The 17,854-nt window shown below is 42.6% G+C and overlaps 1 protein-coding gene across 1 annotated transcript in view; it reads left to right on the top strand.

Annotated features, from left to right (window-relative positions):
- PGAP1 (post-GPI attachment to proteins inositol deacylase 1) overlaps positions 1 to 17,854 on the top strand; it is a 52,811-nt gene that overhangs the window by 12,750 nt on the left and 22,207 nt on the right. Inside the window, exons 2-11 of the mRNA XM_083706658.1 lie at positions 1,625 to 1,778; positions 4,914 to 5,089; positions 6,732 to 6,903; positions 12,380 to 12,540; positions 13,540 to 13,592; positions 13,706 to 13,772; positions 13,911 to 14,016; positions 15,030 to 15,085; positions 16,114 to 16,197; positions 16,345 to 16,394. Coding sequence (XP_083562784.1) covers positions 1,625 to 1,778; positions 4,914 to 5,089; positions 6,732 to 6,903; positions 12,380 to 12,540; positions 13,540 to 13,592; positions 13,706 to 13,772; positions 13,911 to 14,016; positions 15,030 to 15,085; positions 16,114 to 16,197; positions 16,345 to 16,394 — 1,079 coding nt within the window. The remainder of the gene's footprint in view (positions 1 to 1,624; positions 1,779 to 4,913; positions 5,090 to 6,731; positions 6,904 to 12,379; positions 12,541 to 13,539; positions 13,593 to 13,705; positions 13,773 to 13,910; positions 14,017 to 15,029; positions 15,086 to 16,113; positions 16,198 to 16,344; positions 16,395 to 17,854) is intronic.

Genomic DNA, 17,854 nt, shown 5'->3' with positions numbered 1-17,854 from the left:
GCCCACCACATGTTCTGAGGACGCTGGACCGGTCCACGGCTGAAAAAGGTTACTTACCCCTTCACTAGGCAATGGAAGCCCCCTGTGTTCCGAAGACCTGCTTTTCTCATTCCCCTTTAATGTACTTTTTCTGCTTCGAATTTCCTAGGCTGAAATTCAGTAGGTTAAGCCTTTTCTCATATGGAAATGCAATTCTGGGGAAAGCGTTGCAGAGACCCAAATCTCTAATTTTGTGTTGTGCCGCGCCTCCCTTGGCACCCATTTTGTAACTGGTGCTTCCAGCACTCTCAAAATTCAAAATGCATCCTCTCCTCCAAAAAGGTTTGCTGCCCCTGACCTAAATTTTTGAGAAGTATATTACTTTGATTTTCACACACATATCGCCGTCACCCTTTTATAGTCTATAAAATTCAGGGTTTGGCAGCAACCTTTAGCATTTTTAGAGCAAATGTCTTTCAAGCTAGCTGCTAAGTTATGATGTGCTTGTATTGCAAGAAGAAACTGAAAGGCTGCGTCCTGAATTGTTATAAGTGTTTGAATTCATCTGCAATTCATGTGTTGGCCGATATTTATCTAGCTGATGACGTATATGCGGTTGACTGGTGCCAAAGCAGCAAATTTTAAATGAATCCAATTTCACCTCCCCTGACATTTTATTCGTTATGATGTAAGCCTATTAAGTTAGTCAGACAAAATTACATTCTCAAAGTCAACACTTTTTTGTATTCCTTCTGGCATGCAAAATGCTTTTGGATTTTTATTTAACTCATTGTTGCAACAACTTCCAAGTAGGCCCCCTGTATTTCTTATATACGTGTGTGTGTGTGTGTGTGTGTGTGTGTGCGCGCGTGCACGTTCGTGTGCACACACACGCACATACAGAGACTAAGATATAAATAGAAGTGATTTGCTGGTCCAGGAGTCATGGGGTTGAAATGGGCCTTGTACCTAGATTTCTTACATAAGAGAACCAGAATGTCTTCCTTTTCAGCAGGTAAGTACCGCATTGAAACTGTTGGATAAACTGATGTCAGTGGAAATAACTTTCCTGGCTTCTAATGCGATCTTATCTTTTATTAGTAGGTTCAGTTTCTTGTGTGTAGTTGAGCTGAAATGGGATGGAGGGGTTGAGAGCAAGATCGTTTAGGGTGATGAAAAAGCATCTGCATCATTTCAAAACTTCCAAAGCTGTCTCTGCTGAATACAAATATACCCCAGCTTGAAGTTGCCCAGCTACAGTGGTACCTCGCAAGACGAATGCCTCGCAAGACAAAAAACACGCAAGACGAAAGGGTTTTTCGTTTTTTGAGTTGCTTCGCAAGACGATTTTCCCTATGGGCTTGCTTCGCAAGACGAAATGTCTTGGGAGTTTGTTTCTGTTTTCTTAAAACCGTTAATACCAGGGTGCATCCGTGCTTCGCAAGACGAAAAATCCGCAAGACGAAGAAACTCGCAGAACGAATTAATTTCGTCTTGCGAGGCACCACTGTACCTCCTTTTGTAGTTAACCGTTTCTGTACTTAAGATGTACATTTCAGATTTGAACAATAAATTATTACCTTTGGCATGCATAAAATATTATTTAAGTACAATTGTATTTTAGAATTATAATTGTATTTTACAGAAAATAAAACTTCCTGGGAAAGTATCCAGGCGTTATCCAGCCTATGAGCTCTATCTTTACGGGGAAGGAAGTTATGCAGAAGAAAATAGAAATCTGCTCTTAACTGGGATTCCAGTACTCTTCCTCCCTGGCAACGCTGGGAGTTACAAACAAGGTAAGCTATATCTGAAGCAATACTGATGTGTGTATTATAATCTTTCATAAAGCAGGAAATGTATGAAGATCTATAGAATGTTACCTTTTTTTAACATAGGCCTTTGTGGAAGTATGTGTTCTGAATATTTTGTTTATACTTACAGGATTACCAACTTTCTTTGTTGATGTATTTGCATCATTTAATAGCGTAGGGTAAAATGTGACATCGTGTGAACAGAATACCCACATTATGTAAAATCACATAAGATAAGCTAAAAACAATCAAAACTACAAATCAACAAAATATATTGAGACTGATCACTATATTTACAGTATATCTTGATTGGCATTTATTTTATTGCACATCAAGCATCTAAAAGAGTTGTCAAGGAAAGTGGTATTGGGCAAGGTTTTAGAGATTTATCAGGAAGCGATCCTTAGCCCTGGGCTTCTAAATAGATTGAGAGCTAGGCAAACCAGCTCTGCTACAGGCGTCAAAGAGGATTATTCAAATAATCACAGAAGATACCATATGGGCATCTGGAAAATGAACAAAATCCCATGTGAATCATGCTCCCAACTGCCATTTGGAGAAACAGAATGTGATTTCAACCTGCCAAAGATGGAATTTTATCTGAGAACTGGGGAAATATATTTTACAAGCGTAATACAAAAATTAGTGGTACAGGCAACTCCTGTTTTAGGCATGTGTGCGCAATTGCACAGATGCGCACAGCGCTGAACCCAGAAACATAATAAAGATGTCACTAAAAGGGGCGGGGCAGGGAGTTTGCAGGCTTTTTCAATGAGTTTCTGATTTCACAAAGATGCACAGTGACCCCGGAACGCAAACCCCACGTAAATGGGTGTTGTGTGCACTTGACTTAGCTTCAGTTTATGTAAGTGGCTTGAATGAATGAATGAAATCTTTGTTGCTAAAAGCTATAATCCGCCACAATTGGTCACAATGCGTAGAATATAAATAATTGATTTAAAACTGAACAACAACAGCAGCTAAGCAAGCATACAAAAATGCGAAAATCACAGCTGTATAAGTTAAGCGCTCCACGTCTCACACTCTCCCTTATGATACTTATCTTGTTGCCTAGCTCTCAACTTACTTGCGGCCAAGGCAAATTTTGCAACCAGTTCAGTAATAAATGTAAGTGGCTTGACCACCCAGTGCCAGAGGGCCATGAGCAACTATGTTGATATGAACGTTGCGATGTCTCAGAAGTGCCATATGAAACCAAGAGGCTATAGCAGTCAAATTGGAGGATGGGCAAATATAAACTTGGACCACCCTCTGACTGCATATCATCAAGAGATCTACCAGTCGAGTTCAAATACTACAAGGTGTAAGACCTGTATTCCTTACTGTTTGTATTATTTTTGCCCTCATAATCCATAAATACGTTCAAGGAGTGCTCTCCATTTATAATTCAGTTTCTGTAATAAAAGCTAGGGCAGGAATAGCAAACATGATGCCCTCCAGCTGCAGTTGTCACTGGCAATAGGCCATGCTAGCTCAGGGTAATAGAGGTTGTAGTCCAAAAACATCTAGAAGCACCACTCCTGATCTAGAATACAGTGGTGCCCCGCAAGACGAATGCCTTGCAAGACGAAAAACCCGCTAGACGAAAGGGTTTTCCGTTTTTCGATGCGCTTCGCAAGACGAATTTCCCTATGGGCTTGCTTCGCAAGACGAAAACGTCTTGCGAGTCTTGCAATTTTTTTCGCTTTCCCCCCTTTTTCTAAGCCGCTAAGCCTTTAATAGCCGCTAATCCGCTAAGCCGCTAATAGGGTTGCTTCGCAAGACGAAAACGCTAGACGAAGAGACTCGCGGAACGGATTATTTTCGTCTTGCGAGGCACCACTGTAATTAAATCTTGACCATGGATTCCGCCCCCCTCCCATTCTGGGTAAGGGTTAAACTCTTTAGAATTTGTCTCTGTCTTCCAAGAACATGTTAGTGTTTTAATATGATGAACCAGTACCCTGTTAATTATGCTGTTTTAAATGTGTATTTTATTTAGCAGTGTGGTGTTTTTTTCTTTTTGAAATGTTTAAGTTTTTTTTGTTAACTTTGTTTTAAATGTGTATTCTGCAGTTGACCTCCTTTGTAATATTATGTTTGAGATAATATTTTAGTTTTCTGTTAATTATGTTGTTTTGACTGTATACTCTATATTTGACTTTCTTCAGAAATGTTTGGTTCTGGATTGTTTTATTGATGTTTTAATATGCTGTAAACTGCTTTGAGATTTTTCTAAATAAATAATCTCTACTATTTATAAGAATTTCCGAAGTACAGTGGTGCCTCGCAAGACAAAAAGAATCCGTTCCGCGATTCTCTTCATCTAGCGGTTTTTTCGTCTTGCGAAGCAAGCCCATTGACAGCTTAGCGGATTAGCGCTACAGCGGTCTAGCGGCTTCTAGCGATCAGCTGTTAAGCGGCTTATCAGCGGATCAGCTGTTAAGCGGCTTAGTGGCTTAGGAAAAGCGGGGGGAAAGCGGAAAAAACCCGCGGGGACTCGCAAGATTTTTTCGTCTTGCGAAGCAACCCCATAGGGAAATTCGTTTTGCGAAGCGCCTCCAAAACGGAAAACCCTTTCGTCTAGCGGGTTTTCTGTCTTGCAAGGCGTTCGTCTTGCGGGGCACCACTGTAGCTGCTGTGACGAGAGTCTCTTGTCATTAGTTCTTGTCTTCATGGAAGTAAATGCCGATCAGCAGCTATGTTGTGGTTTTTTATCAAACTATGGATCAGTATAGGGTTATGAAAAGAAATGGGTATCAGAACGCATTTGAGAATGGTGCCGATCTCTGTGGTGGAGAAACACCTTTCCCATGCTTCTGTATTGTTGAGCAATATTGATGCAGAGGCAGCAAGGCTTTTTTATGATCTGTTCCAAAGCTCCTTGCATAAAATGATATCCTTCTCAGGTAATACCTCCATATTGTATGTCAGGCCAGGGTTTCTCTAGCATGGAGTTTGGTGACACCAAATTACAACCAGTTGCATATTCCATTACATTTTAACAACAGATCTGTATCTTTTTTGTCCCCTGAGGTCAAATTTTAGTGATCTGCCCTAGCATCCAAATTTAGAGATATTAAACTACTTGCTGCTAATAATTCATGTGTGCCTTTTCAGTACGTTCCCTTGGGTCAATAGCACTCAGAAAGGCAGAAGATGCTGACTTCAAGTATCATTTTGATGTCTTCAGCGTCAACTTCAATGAGGAACTTGTTGCACTCTATGGTGGAAGTCTACAAAGGCAAACTAGATTTGTGCATGAGTGTATTAAAGTAATTCTTAAATTGTATAAGGTATGGAGATAAGCATTGTGCACTTATTTAATTCTGTCAAATTATTAGCTGTATTGGATATGACAGCTGCAGGTTGGGAAAGAAATAACTGTTGCTCTGTGTTTTATGGTTGGGATACCTATCTCTCTATCTATCTATCTATCTATCTATCTATCTATCTATCTATCTATCATCCATCTATCTATCATCTATCTATCTATCTATCTATCTATCTATCATCTATCTATCTATCTCTATCTATCTATCATCTATCATCTCCATGATTTTGTATAGGGCCGTGTTTCCCAAACTTGAGTCTCCTCCTCCTCCTCCTCCTCCTCCTCCTCCTCCTCCTCCTTTTGAACTACAATTCCCATCATCCCTGACCACTGGTCCTGGTCAGGGATGGTAGAAGTTGTAGTCCAAAAACAGCTGGAGACCCAAGTTTGGGAAACACAGTGTTTGAAATTCTCTCTCTCCCTCGACTACATTCAGTAGCATTATTTGAAAGTTGGGTCCTTTGAAAGTTGGGTCCTTGTCTATCTATACTGGTACCACCCACACTAAAGCGGGGAGCTATCCACAGCCTCAGAGCCTCAACATTTGCATAAATACAGCCATGAGGATTTTCGTATGCTTATTGTGTATACGATATCAGTGGGACTTTGGTGGACTGTTGAGAGAAGAGAAAGTAGAAATGAGTATGGGTGTGGCGTGAAGCATCTAGGGAGATGGTAGGGAACCCTGGTGCTCCTTTCTATCAGCTTGCGGGTTGGTACATTCAAACATTAGGGTTGTGCATTTCTGATACTGCATTTCTGAAACCTTTCTGCCTTTTTAAAAAAATCAGTAAGACATTTCTATATTGGGGTGCTCAGCTTAATAGTACAAATTATGAAACAAAGCAGATTTCTCATGCTATTCACAAGATGCCAGTAAAAGGGTTTAAAAAAACCTTTTATTGTCATCTTGTGATTAGCATAAGAAATTTGCTTTCTTTCACAATTTGTACTACAGTGGTACCTCAGGTTACAGATGCTTCAGGTTACAGACTCCGCTAACCCAGAAATAGTACAGTGGTACCTCGGGTTAAGAACTTAATTCGTTCTGGAGGTCTGTTCTTAATCTGAAACTGTTCTTAACCTGAGGTACCACTTTAGCTAATGGAACCTCCTGCTGCTGCTGCTGCTGCTGCACCGCCGCAGCATGATTTCTGTTCTTATCCTGAAGCAAAGTTCTTAACCTGAGGCAATATTTCTGGGTTAGAGGAGTCTACTATACCTCAGGTTAAGAACTTTGCTTCAGGATGAGAACAGAAATCGCGCAGCAGCGGCAGCAGGAGGCCCCATTAGCTAAAATGATACCTCAGGTTAAGAACGGACCTCCAGAATGAATTAAGTTCTTAACCTGAGGTACCACTGTATTATGCTGAGCACCCTCAATTTAGAAATGTCTTAGATTTAGATTCAAAATCCAAATAACTGTACTTGAATTGCAGTCTTAGTCTTTATAACAACTTGATTTTCGGCAAACGACAATAAAGTACATCGGAATTCAAATACATCAGCTATTAAGCAGGAGGGAGCCTGTGATTTCATACAATCTCAGTGTGTTTGATGTCAAATCATTTCTTCCTTATGCTTCCTTTTTCTTTTTTTTTAAGGGCCAGGAGTTTGCTCCACGTAGCGTTGCAATCGTAGGTCATTCCATGGGTGGCCTTGTTGCAAGAGCACTGCTGACGCTTAAAAATTTCAAGGTGGAACTCCTCAATGTCCTCGTTACTCAGGCTACACCTCACATTGCACCTGTAATGCCTTTAGACCGATATCTTACTGGTAAGTTTACTCCTAATATGACCACTCAGTAGACATCAGCAAGATTGCTATACCTTAAAGCGCTATTAAAAATTTGTTAATGTGAATCAATATCCATTTTATGTCAAAATACAGTGGTACCTCGGGCTAAGTACTTAATTCGTTCCGGAGGTCCGTTCTTAACCTGAAACTGTTCTTAACCTGAAGCACCACTTTAGCTAATGGGGCCTCCCTTTGCTGCCGCGCCGCCAGAGCACAATTTCTGTTCTTATCCTGAAGCAAAGTTATTAACCTGAAGCACTATTTCTGAGTTAGCGGAGTCTGTAACCTGAAGTGTATGTAACCTGAGGTACCACTGTAATTTTAAAAGGGTACTAGATAACCCCGATATTTGTCCTCCTAATGCTTTTTAATGTCAGCTCAGGCAAAAATATCTTGCAGTTCCCCTGACAAAGCTCTGATGAACTCCCAAGGGAAGGTTTCTTTCAGTGTAAGAGGGGCAAGACGCCAAGAATGTCTACTTCCCTCGTTTGATCATGGCATAAGGAGTGGAGCTGGTGGGGCTTCTTTTTTAAAAAATTTAACTAAGAAAAGAAATGGCAATCTTTAGTTTTGGAAGGCCCAGTCCATTCAGGGTTTCATAGGTCAAAACCTTGCATCGTACCTGGAGAAGCCAAGGAAAGCTCTACAGGCCACACAATGTTTCATATAAAATCCTTTTGGAACTTGGCAGTCCTAGGAGGTGAGGTATTGCCTTCAACATCAGCCACCAAGCGTTTTCGTACAGCAGTTCTGTGCGTCTTGCGCTTGCCATCCTTTCTTAAATTATAAGTGGTGACAGTAATATCTTAACCCAAGAAGGAGAGCAGAGAGCATTGCTTTAGATCGGGTTCAGCAAACTTTTTCAGCAGGGGACTGGTCCACTGTCCCTCAGACCTTGCGGGGGGCTGGACAGTATTTTGGGAAAAACAATAATAACGAATTCCTGTGTCCCACAAATAACCCAGAGATGCATTTTAAATAAAAGGGCACATTCTACTCATGTAAAAACACGCTGATTCCCAGACCGTCTGTTGGCCGGATTTAGAAGGTAATTGGGCTGGATCTGGCCCCCGGGGCTTAGTTTGCCTACCCATCCTTAAGATGGAGCTGGTAAAAAGCTTTCCCAGATTCTGCTATTACTTGGACACAGCGGTGGACAAGGAGTGTACCGTCCAAGGGAGTTGTCTCTCTTTTCTCTGGCTCACTGTGTTTGTCAGTCATCAACACTTCGGTCTTCTCCAGATTTGGCTTCCTTGATTTGCCTGCAGCTTAGGGCTTGCTGATCGGAAGGTCGGCGGTTCGAATCCCCGCGACGGGGTGAGCTCCCGTTGCTCGGTCCCAGCTCCTGCCAACCTAGCAGTTCGAAAGCACGTCAAAGTGCAAGTAGATAAATAGGTACCGCTCCGGCGGGAAGGTAAACGGCATTTCCGTGTGCTGCTCTGGTTCGCCAGAAGCAGCTTAGTCATGCTGACCACATGACCCAGAAGCTGTCTGCGGACAAACGCCGGCTCCCTTGGTCTATAGAGCGAGATGAGCGCCGCAACCCCAGTGTTGTTCGCGACTGGACCTAACGGTCAGGGGTACCTTTACCTTTGAGCTTTGAGCTAGGCATTGGAGGCAGGACTGGGGCTAGGATGAGAAGGGAGACATAGGACAGAGTAGCATCAGCATATGGGTGGAATCTTGCCCCAAATCTTCTGCTAGTTTCAGCTGGTAGCTTTTTGCACCTTAAACAGGAGCAGGCAAACAAGAGCAAGAACAAGAACAAGGGAAGCAGTCTAAGAATTATTCTGTGAGCAACCCTCCTTACAGTTCATAACAAAGTTCCCAGAATATCAGCAGCTTGCCCTTCTGATTTCTAAGCATATAAAGTATCAACCAGGATTGCATTCAGTATCAAGCCTACAAAGCCAGCGTAATTTACGCTCGGGTAAATTGTGCCGGTGCAACTTAGCCCTATTCCAAACATTTCAGGAGTGCGGCTACTGACAACTGAGCCAGCCCAAACTTGGCAGACGGAAAATAAGCCTTTACTGTAGAACATTGCTTTTAGAAGGCGGCATTTAAACACGGGCATTAAACAGCTATAGTTTAGCTTCCATTTAGAAACCCGTATTTCCTGTACAATACCATGTTCTTAATAGGTTTTGCTCAAAGCCTTTGGAATGAATTCAGTCAGTGTGTAATAAATGAAATGTTTTGGCTGCAGGCTACACTGGCAATGGGCCTGAGAATCCCAATGTGTCCCAGCTTAAACGTTAAGCTTAATTGTCGGTTTCATTTTGGGGAAGTGTTGGTAACTGGCAGAGAGACTTAAACACAAGAGTTGGTTATTTGGTCATTTGTGGCAAGTTGGTTATCTGAGTTTTCTCATATAAGTGTGGATGCTCTGATTATTCTATTATCCTGATGCCTGAGCTTTGACAGAACTGGGACACTGAGAGAATCCCTTGAATATCAAAGTCTAATAGAATGACTTGCAGCTTTCTAAACTCAGATTCTTGACTAATGGAAATATTACAAAAAAAAATGAGGGACTTTGAAATCTAGGCCACTTGAAGGTTTTACCGAGTGTTTTTGATGCAGTTTCCTCTGTGCAGGATTCTTTTGTGTTAGAATTCTGATGAACAAGACCTCTGTCACCTTGACTAATCCTGTGCATTGTTTTTCATGAGCTTACCCCTCATGCCCCAAGCAGCTTGAAAGTTAGGCAATAGCCAATATGCATAATTGCTAGCATCAGGTTTTATTGCAGCATGAGTGTAAACGAAAGACTCCGAATGGAGCAGGAGTCCGTTAGTATGGTTGCCATGGCAACAATGAATTTATTTCTCACAATCAGAATTTGGTAGCAGCATCCAACAAGAGGCAGCTGTGCTATTTTGCCCTTTAAAAAATAAAAGCAATCTGCCAGCATTTTCTCTCTTTTTTTAGAAAATAACTTTTTTATTCAAAATTAAAACAAAACATATTATCCAGAAACATACCATCCTTATCCCCCCCATTTTTCCTCCCTCCCCTCCCTCCCCCCACAGAACCCACCCACCCCCACCCCCCGACTTCCCTCAGTTCCAGTCTTTGATTTCTCTAAAAGTGCTGTTTTCTGCATGTTACACAGTTGTATAGATCCTCAAAATATTTAGCTGATTATTATCAATAAAAAGTTTGTGAATGTTAATTCAAAACCAGCCAAGGACTCCAGTTCGCTTTGTTACGTCTTCAAATACTTTGTAAAGGGTTCCCATTCATCTTTAAAGTCACAGTTATCCTTGTCCCGTAGCTTGTATGTCAGTTTTGCCAGTTCTGCATAGTCCATCAATTTTTCTTGCCATGATTCTTTAGTTGGGGTCTCTTCAGTCTTCCATCTTTGTGCTATTAAAACTCTCGTGGCCGTTGTCGCATACATGAAGATGTTTTTCAGCTTTTTTGGCAGATCTTTCCCTACAACTGCCAGCATTTTCTCGATTGAGCAGGTAGCCCCCAGGCTGCCAGCAGTGGCGGAGGGGCAGTCCACCCTGGGTGCCATCTCTAAGGGGGGTGACAAGGCACCCCCTGGAGGGCTCGCCCCGCCGCTCCCGGACGCGGCGGCGTAAGCTGCCACCACCGCACAGCCGCATGCAGAGGATCCTCCGTTCATGGCAGGGCGGCGGAATCCTGCAACTGTCCTTACGGCGCTCGAGTGGCACCATCAGCAAACCACCCAGCTGCAGCTGCGCATGCGCTGTTCGTAGCGGTGCTGTGCATGCACCGCGGGGCGGTTCGCCGCCGCCGCTTGGGTGCCGTACGGATGGCGGCAGGATCCCGACGCCGCTGCAGCTGTGAGCTGAGGATCCCGCTGCCGTCCATACGGCCCTGCGGCACATGCGTGGCGCTGCTACGTACTGCGCATGCGCGGCACTGCTATGTGCGGTGCATGCACCACCGGGCAGTTTGCCCCAACACCCCACACCAGGTGCTGGTTAGCCTTCCTTCGCTCCTGGCTGCCAGGTCAACCTCCGCCATTGTGTTGTTAATGCTGCCACACCTTACAGTGTGGGAACTGTTTGCATCATTTTTGTTTAATGGCACCTGTGCCCTTTTTGCTGCTGCTTCCTGTCACTTCGCCAGTCCTCTCCTCCTCCTTCAAGTCTCCTTTTCTTTCTCCCGGACTTTTGCCTGCAGCCACAAGGGAAGAGTTGCCTCAGTGGTTGGCCTCTTTCCCAACCTCTCATTTATGTCTGAGAAAATGGAAGGTTTTTTGTAATCCCAAAAAAGAGAAATAAAATTCCCCAAAAGGAGAAGTAAAACATAGCATACTGGTTTTATTACTTAAATATACCTAAATATACAGTCATACCTTGGGTTACAGACCCTTCAGGTTGCATTTTTTTCAGGTTGTGGACTGCCCAAACCTGGAAGAACCGGAATGGGTTATAGTGGTACCTCGGGTTAAGTACTTAATTTGTTCCGGAGGTCCATTCTTAACCTGAAACTGTTCTTAACCTGAAGCACCACTTTAGCTAATGGGGCCTCCTGCTGCGCCGTTGGAGCACGATTTCTGTTCTCATCCTGAAGCAAAGTTCTTAACCTGAGGTACTATTTCTGGGTTAGCGGAGTCTGTAACCTGAAGCGTCTGTAACCTGAAGCATATGTAACCCGAGGTACCGCTGTACTTCCAGGTTTCGGCGGTCGCGCATGCGCAGAAGCTCTAAATTGCAGCCCACAGACACGCCACTGCGGGTTGCGAATGTGCATCCCGCACGGATCACGTTCGCAACCTGAGCGTCCGCTGTACTGCTCGTTTGTGTTTTTTTTAAAAAAAAAGCCTGCTTGACATTTACAATTTCCGAAATTGTGTTGGGAAGTCTTTGCAGCCTCATTCTAAACACATTCCCTCCGAGCTAATACTGATTTTAGTTGGGACTGCTGAAGCTGCTGCCTTAATTTGCATTGTATGGGCTGATTCACATGTCATCTGTTTATGGTTTTGCATAAGTGGGAGCCAGCCTCGTCTCTGCATTCCCAGAAAAAAGGTACTGTTTGAGGTGGTAATATATGGATCTCACTTTTGGATAGATTCCTATCCATTATTGAGTATGTGGGCCTGATCAGGAAAGAGGGAGATGTCGTGAAACCTCAATTATTATTTTCTTTCCAAGTATGCAGACGTGAGAGTGACTCTCATTTGTGCTAACCAAGAAGAATGCCGTGTCTGAATCAGCCGTGAGACTCGAAAATAAATTGTGCTCATTTCGTTTGAGTAGCTCGCCTTCCTTTACCTTTAACTGTGTGGCATTTAGCTGGTGGTTTTGATGCATATCTTTTTGATGCTGCTGTCCTCAGATGATTCTTAATATCCGGTGTGAAAGTATAGCTTTTAATGTACGTTGTGGTTGATCACTTCAATTATTCCAGATTCAGAATTTGGACAAATGCTGCTAAACTAATGTTTAAAACAATTTTTTTCCTCTGGAAGATTTTTACAGAGCGATAAACCAGAAATGGATTCAGAAGGCTAAAGAAATAAAGAATCTAACGACTCTTTCTGTGGCGGGAGGATTTCGAGATTATCAAGTTCGTTCAGGACTGGCTTTTCTGCCCCGAACAAGTCATCAAAGCAGTGCCTTATGTGTTGTGGTAAACTAAGTACCCATTCTTTTAAAATTAAAGTAATATTTACAGATTTGGGGAAAAGTAATTTGCAACCCTTGTGCTCTTGTACATACTGAAGGATTCTTGTTTAAGGTATTGCATATTTAATCCTTGCCCTGGCATTTACTATAATTGGAATAAGTTCTATTCTAGATTTAGCTCTCGGTCCCAGTGACACTTGTTACCAAACAAATGTGGATTCCCTATAAGATTAGAAGTGTAATGCTTGGGCCAGTATATAAACGTTTTTCTCCCAAATCCCTTTGCTGATAAAAGGGCCTAGCAGGAAGAAATAAGAAATCCTACTGGACATGACTAAGAGATTGGGCTTTCCTAAAGTACCGTATTTTCCGCTCTATAAGACGAACCAGACAGACCACAAGACGCACCTAGTTTTTGGAGGAGGAAAACAAGAACAAAAATATTCTGAATCTCAGAAGCCAGAATAGCAAGGGGGATCGCTGCGCAGTGAAAGCAGCGATCCCTCTTTCTGTTCTGGCTTCTGTGATAGCTGGGCAGCCTGCATTCGCTCCATAAGACACACACACATTTCCTCTTACTTTTTAGGAGGGAAAAAGTGAGTCTGATAGAGCAAAAAATACAGTAAATTTTTGGATTCTGTCTAAAGACTGCAGTCCTGCATTCAGCTGGCTGAACAGAAGGATCCAAAGAACCACACATAAAATTTTACATATCCAAGGACACTTTTAGCGTTCCCCTTCCCGAACAGGCGCTCTCCGTTCTACATGCCAAACCAATTTTGACATTGAGTCACAATTCTGAGGCATAGTGATCTGCTATTACGGGACGAAAGGGAGAAGTTCTGCTGTGCTGTGCATGTCTAAACTAGCCCTTTGAATCCCTGCCGTTGGGATCTTAGCTGTGGGCAGGATTTCAGCAATGTGCTTTCTTCAGTAAGATAATATTTAAGGTTTCTCATTAGTAATTTTTGAAAAGAAGTAACAGAAATCTCTTCTTAAATAGACTTCAGCCATTCCTCGTGTTTGGGCTTCAACAGACCATCTCTCCATAGTTTGGTAAGCAGCTTGAACCAGACTAGGTACCCGAATTGACTCTTCTTTTGTTGTTTGCTTTCATCTTTATCTGTAGTTTTTATAACTAGCCTTTTTCCCTTACACTCTTTTTATAGGTGTAAAGAATTGATCTTGGCTACCATCCGAGCATTTTTTGACCTTATTGATGAAAACACTAAGCAGGTTTGTATTTCTCTTGTAAATAGTGATGGTATTAATGTTAATTTGAATCCATATCCTGTCTTGGGTTTAGTATAAATATGCTTCATTGCGACCAAAACCTAAGTTAAAATTCTTCGGAAATCACGTGTTAATTCTTAGATAACAGAAGATCCACAGAAGAGAATGCTAGTGTTAAATCATCACTTTCTGAGGCACCCTGCAAAATTATATGAAGAGAGCCCTGAATCTGTTGCTGAACTAACAGGTTAGCTTATCTTTTTTTTTTAAAATACAAGATCAGGGTTAGTAGTGAGTCTAAGCAAAATGGGTTTGAAATAAGCTGAGATCTCTGGTGAAACTAAACAGTGGCAGCTCCTTCTCCCACCTGATGCTTTACTTGGGCTTTTCCCATTTTGTGCACATAGCACCAAACCATGGTTTAGCATTGTATATGTCAGGCTCCTAGGTCTCGGCTTCCTCCCCCCCTTTGGCCGTAGATAAGCAGGACAAAGCAAGAAGAGTCCCTTACCATGTAATGATCACAGCAAATGAACAAAGCATCCATTCTCGGAATGAAGGTGTTCCCAATTAAGGATTCCACCCACTTCCTTCCTAGTCACTTCCGCATCTTGCAACCTGATCTTGCAACCACCCTGCTTTTTGTGTAGCCATCTTATCTGTTGTATGTGACCTTGGACTGATAGGCTGAATACTTTCCAGCGAGACAGAGTCTGTTAGCTCTCTCTCTTCCTGTTCTTCTTCACTTTGTTGTTCACCCCCCAGTTCTTCCCAACTTTTGTCTTCAGAACTGTGCCCCTCTGTAAACCGCTGTTCCAAATCTATACTGCTCCACTGATCCTGGGCAGCCTCAGAATCCTGGTCAGGGGGAGGGGGAGGCTTCAGCCTGGTCTCTGACAGTATATGAACATGGCCTGTGTGTGGCTTCTCTTAACTTCTTGAACCAACTTCATACTGCATCATCACCACCACATTATTTTAGGGGGAGAGTTCGCAGAACGAACTAGTTCTAAGTTGGTGCTATACTTTTATGTCACTAAATATTGGGTGGTTTAGTACAACACCATCAGGGAAATGGGTCTTCATATATTCTTAAGCTTATTCCTTATTTGTATGAAGTCCGGTCCTCGGCAGATATCATGGCTTGATACTATTTGAAGTTAGAAAGTGAAAAAAACCAAAACAGTGGTGGTAATTTTGTAGGAAGTGAGGAAGAATTTTATTCCTGGATGTGTGAAGAGTGATGTTGCTTGATTGCAGGAGAAGTAAACTGGATCCAGATTAAAACTTCAAAATGGTCCTATACAGTGTACAATGTGAGTTGTGTTGATTTCTTCTTTTAACTGTAAGTTATTTAATTTGGGATAGATGATATGGGAAGCTGCCCAGCGGGCAAATGCAGCAACTTAAGGCCTCCTTATTTGGTCCCTGGAACTCTTCACGGGCCACAACTCTACTCCACCAGCCAAACTCTTCACTGGCCTTGGTCCACACTCACGTGTTTTCTGCCTGCCTGAAATGCTTGTTTAGATAGAGAATAGGTGTGTGTGTGTGTGTGTGTGTGTGTGTATGTGTGTGTGTGTAGAAACCAGCCTACTGTTGTGCTGCCCATTTTTGCCTGGCCCCACTCGCCTCTAGCATACGGCCCTTGTAAGGTGGCCCAGAAGGGAGTTTAGCCTTGGGCTGCTTTGATGAGGTCTCCAACCCTAGGTAAAGGTAAAGGGACTCCTGACCATTAGGTCCAGTCATGGCCGACTCTGGGGTTGCGGCGCTCATCTCGCTTTATTGGCCGAGGGAGCCGGCGTACAGCTTCCGGGTCATGTGGCCAGCATGACTAAGCTGCTTCTGGCGAACCAGAGCAGCACACGGAAACGCTGTTTACCTTCCCACTGGAGTTGTACCTATTTATCTACTTGCACTTTGACGTGCTTTCGAACTGCTAGGTGGGCAGGAGCAGGGACTGAGCAAGAGGAGCTCACCCTGTCGCGGGGATTCGAACCGCTGACCTTCTGATCGGCAAGTCCTAGGCTCTGTGGTTTAACCCACAGCGCCACCCGCATCTCCAACCCTACTTTATACCAAATCAGACTCTCCAGGGTTTCAGACGGGTCTTGTTTCACAGCCCTACCTGGAGATGCTAAGTATTGAACCTGAGACCTTCTCCCTGCAAAGTATGTGCTCTACTTCTGAGCTTTTGGCCCACCCCCAGTAGACTGTACATGGCTGTACATGACTGTCCCCCCTAGACTGTACATGGCTAATGGTGATTGGAAACCATGTCTGCTAGCAGTTCTCCAAACTACTACAGTTTCAGTCCAGCACGTTTTTGTCCTTTTCTGAACAGGAATCGGATGGAAAATACTTTACTTTCCCTCTCTCAGGCCATCGAAAACCATACAGTCATGTCTACTGTCAAAGCAGTATGTTGGTGAGAAATTGCTTTCCTTTGCGGCTTGACTTAACTTATGTATTTATAGTAAGAAAATGATTTAAATGCTTTCACTATTTTGTATGCCAAGCTATAATGTGTATTCTTACCTCTCTTTCTCCCCCACATACCTGTTTTATCTATCAGGACACAAATAGTTGGATATATGGCTGTATAAACAGTTCCTCACCTGTGTGGTAAATATATTTTACATTTCATAAACAAGTAGAATAGAACTGTTTGCAGAAGATACTTGTGCAAATTATTGCTGTTTTTAATGTTCTTTTAAAAATAAGGTTTGGTTTTGTATTTGCTTAAAACAAGTGGTGCTTAGTTCTGTTTTGTTTTCATTTTTGTGTTATATTTTCTGGCCTCTTCCGACTGTTGTGACATACTAGGAATTTAAGCCACCCTTAAACCTGCCTTAATCCACTTCTTGGATTAGGAGAATCCCTATAATCCCACGGTTAGCTGTGTATTTGGCTTTAATGAATAGGATTCCCAAGGGGACTGGTGGATTTTGAACATATTCAAAATTAGCTTAAGCACACTGCAGTTATATTTAAATACTGAAGAAAGAGGAGAAAAGAACATTAATATAGCCATATTATAATACCACATTTAACACTGTAACACTTTCATATGGTTTATCTAGTACATGAGAAAGCATTTCCAGTGCTCAAAATAGTTCTTGCTCAAGGAAAGGCCTTCCAGTATTTGTTTGCGACATGCCAATTTATATATTAACAGTCTTCCATGTATTCCTTAGCTATTATTTTATTATTTCCACTGACCGGTAATCAAAATGTTTGCACAAAATAGCAAGTTAAGAATTTTTAATTTTTTTGTTTTTTGGTAAAACATCCTTAAACTTTCCCTTAGGGGATGGCAGCAATATATAGAGTGAGTTTATGTCTGCTTGCTGCCTTCCCTTTATAACTTCCATGTAGAAATCTGCAGAACAGCTTATTTGCTAATTAGCTGTTGTGCAGGAATATCAGACACAGTAAATGTCTGGACCAGTGGTAAAGGGTAGTTTCTGCAGAGAAGGAAGGGAATAAAAGCTTGGGGGGGGGGCAAAGTTGTTGTGTTTGTTTTAGTTTTGCCAAAAGTTATTGAGCTTTTTGGGTTGGGCAAAATTGCAAAAAGGAAAAAAAGGACATTTTTGAGCTTTTTAAAAAGTAAAATCGCCCAAAACAACACTGCTAACATGAGGTGCCATACACCCACATATCCCTGGACGTTTTGCTGATTTCCGTCTAGACCCTGATGTTGGGAAAGATGGAGGGCACAAGGAAAAGGGGACGACAGAGGATGAGATGGTTAGACAGTGTTCTCGAAGCTACCAGCATGAGTTTGACCAAACTGCGGGAGGCAGTGGAAGACAGGAGTGCCTGGCGTGCTCTGGTCCAGGGGGTCACGAAGAGTCGAACACGACTAAACGACTAAACAACAACAACAACAGTGAATCCAAAATGGAAGTGAAAGCTTCTAAACACTTCAGAATTGTGGCCAGAGTCAAACTTTCTATGTCTTATCTCCATAATTTTAGAATGTGGTTATTGTGTTACAGTTTCTTGCCTGAGGGCATTTCGACCTACCTTTCCACAAAGGCCTAATTTGACACTCTGGCCACTACACCACATTAGCTATAGGT

Source organism: Podarcis gaigeae, assembly GCF_964106915.1.
Source record: "Podarcis gaigeae genome assembly, chromosome: 1".
Taxonomy (NCBI): domain Eukaryota; kingdom Metazoa; phylum Chordata; class Lepidosauria; order Squamata; family Lacertidae; genus Podarcis; species Podarcis gaigeae.
The sequence above is the reverse complement of the archived record's forward strand: the minus strand, read 5'-3'. Positions and strand labels throughout refer to the sequence as shown.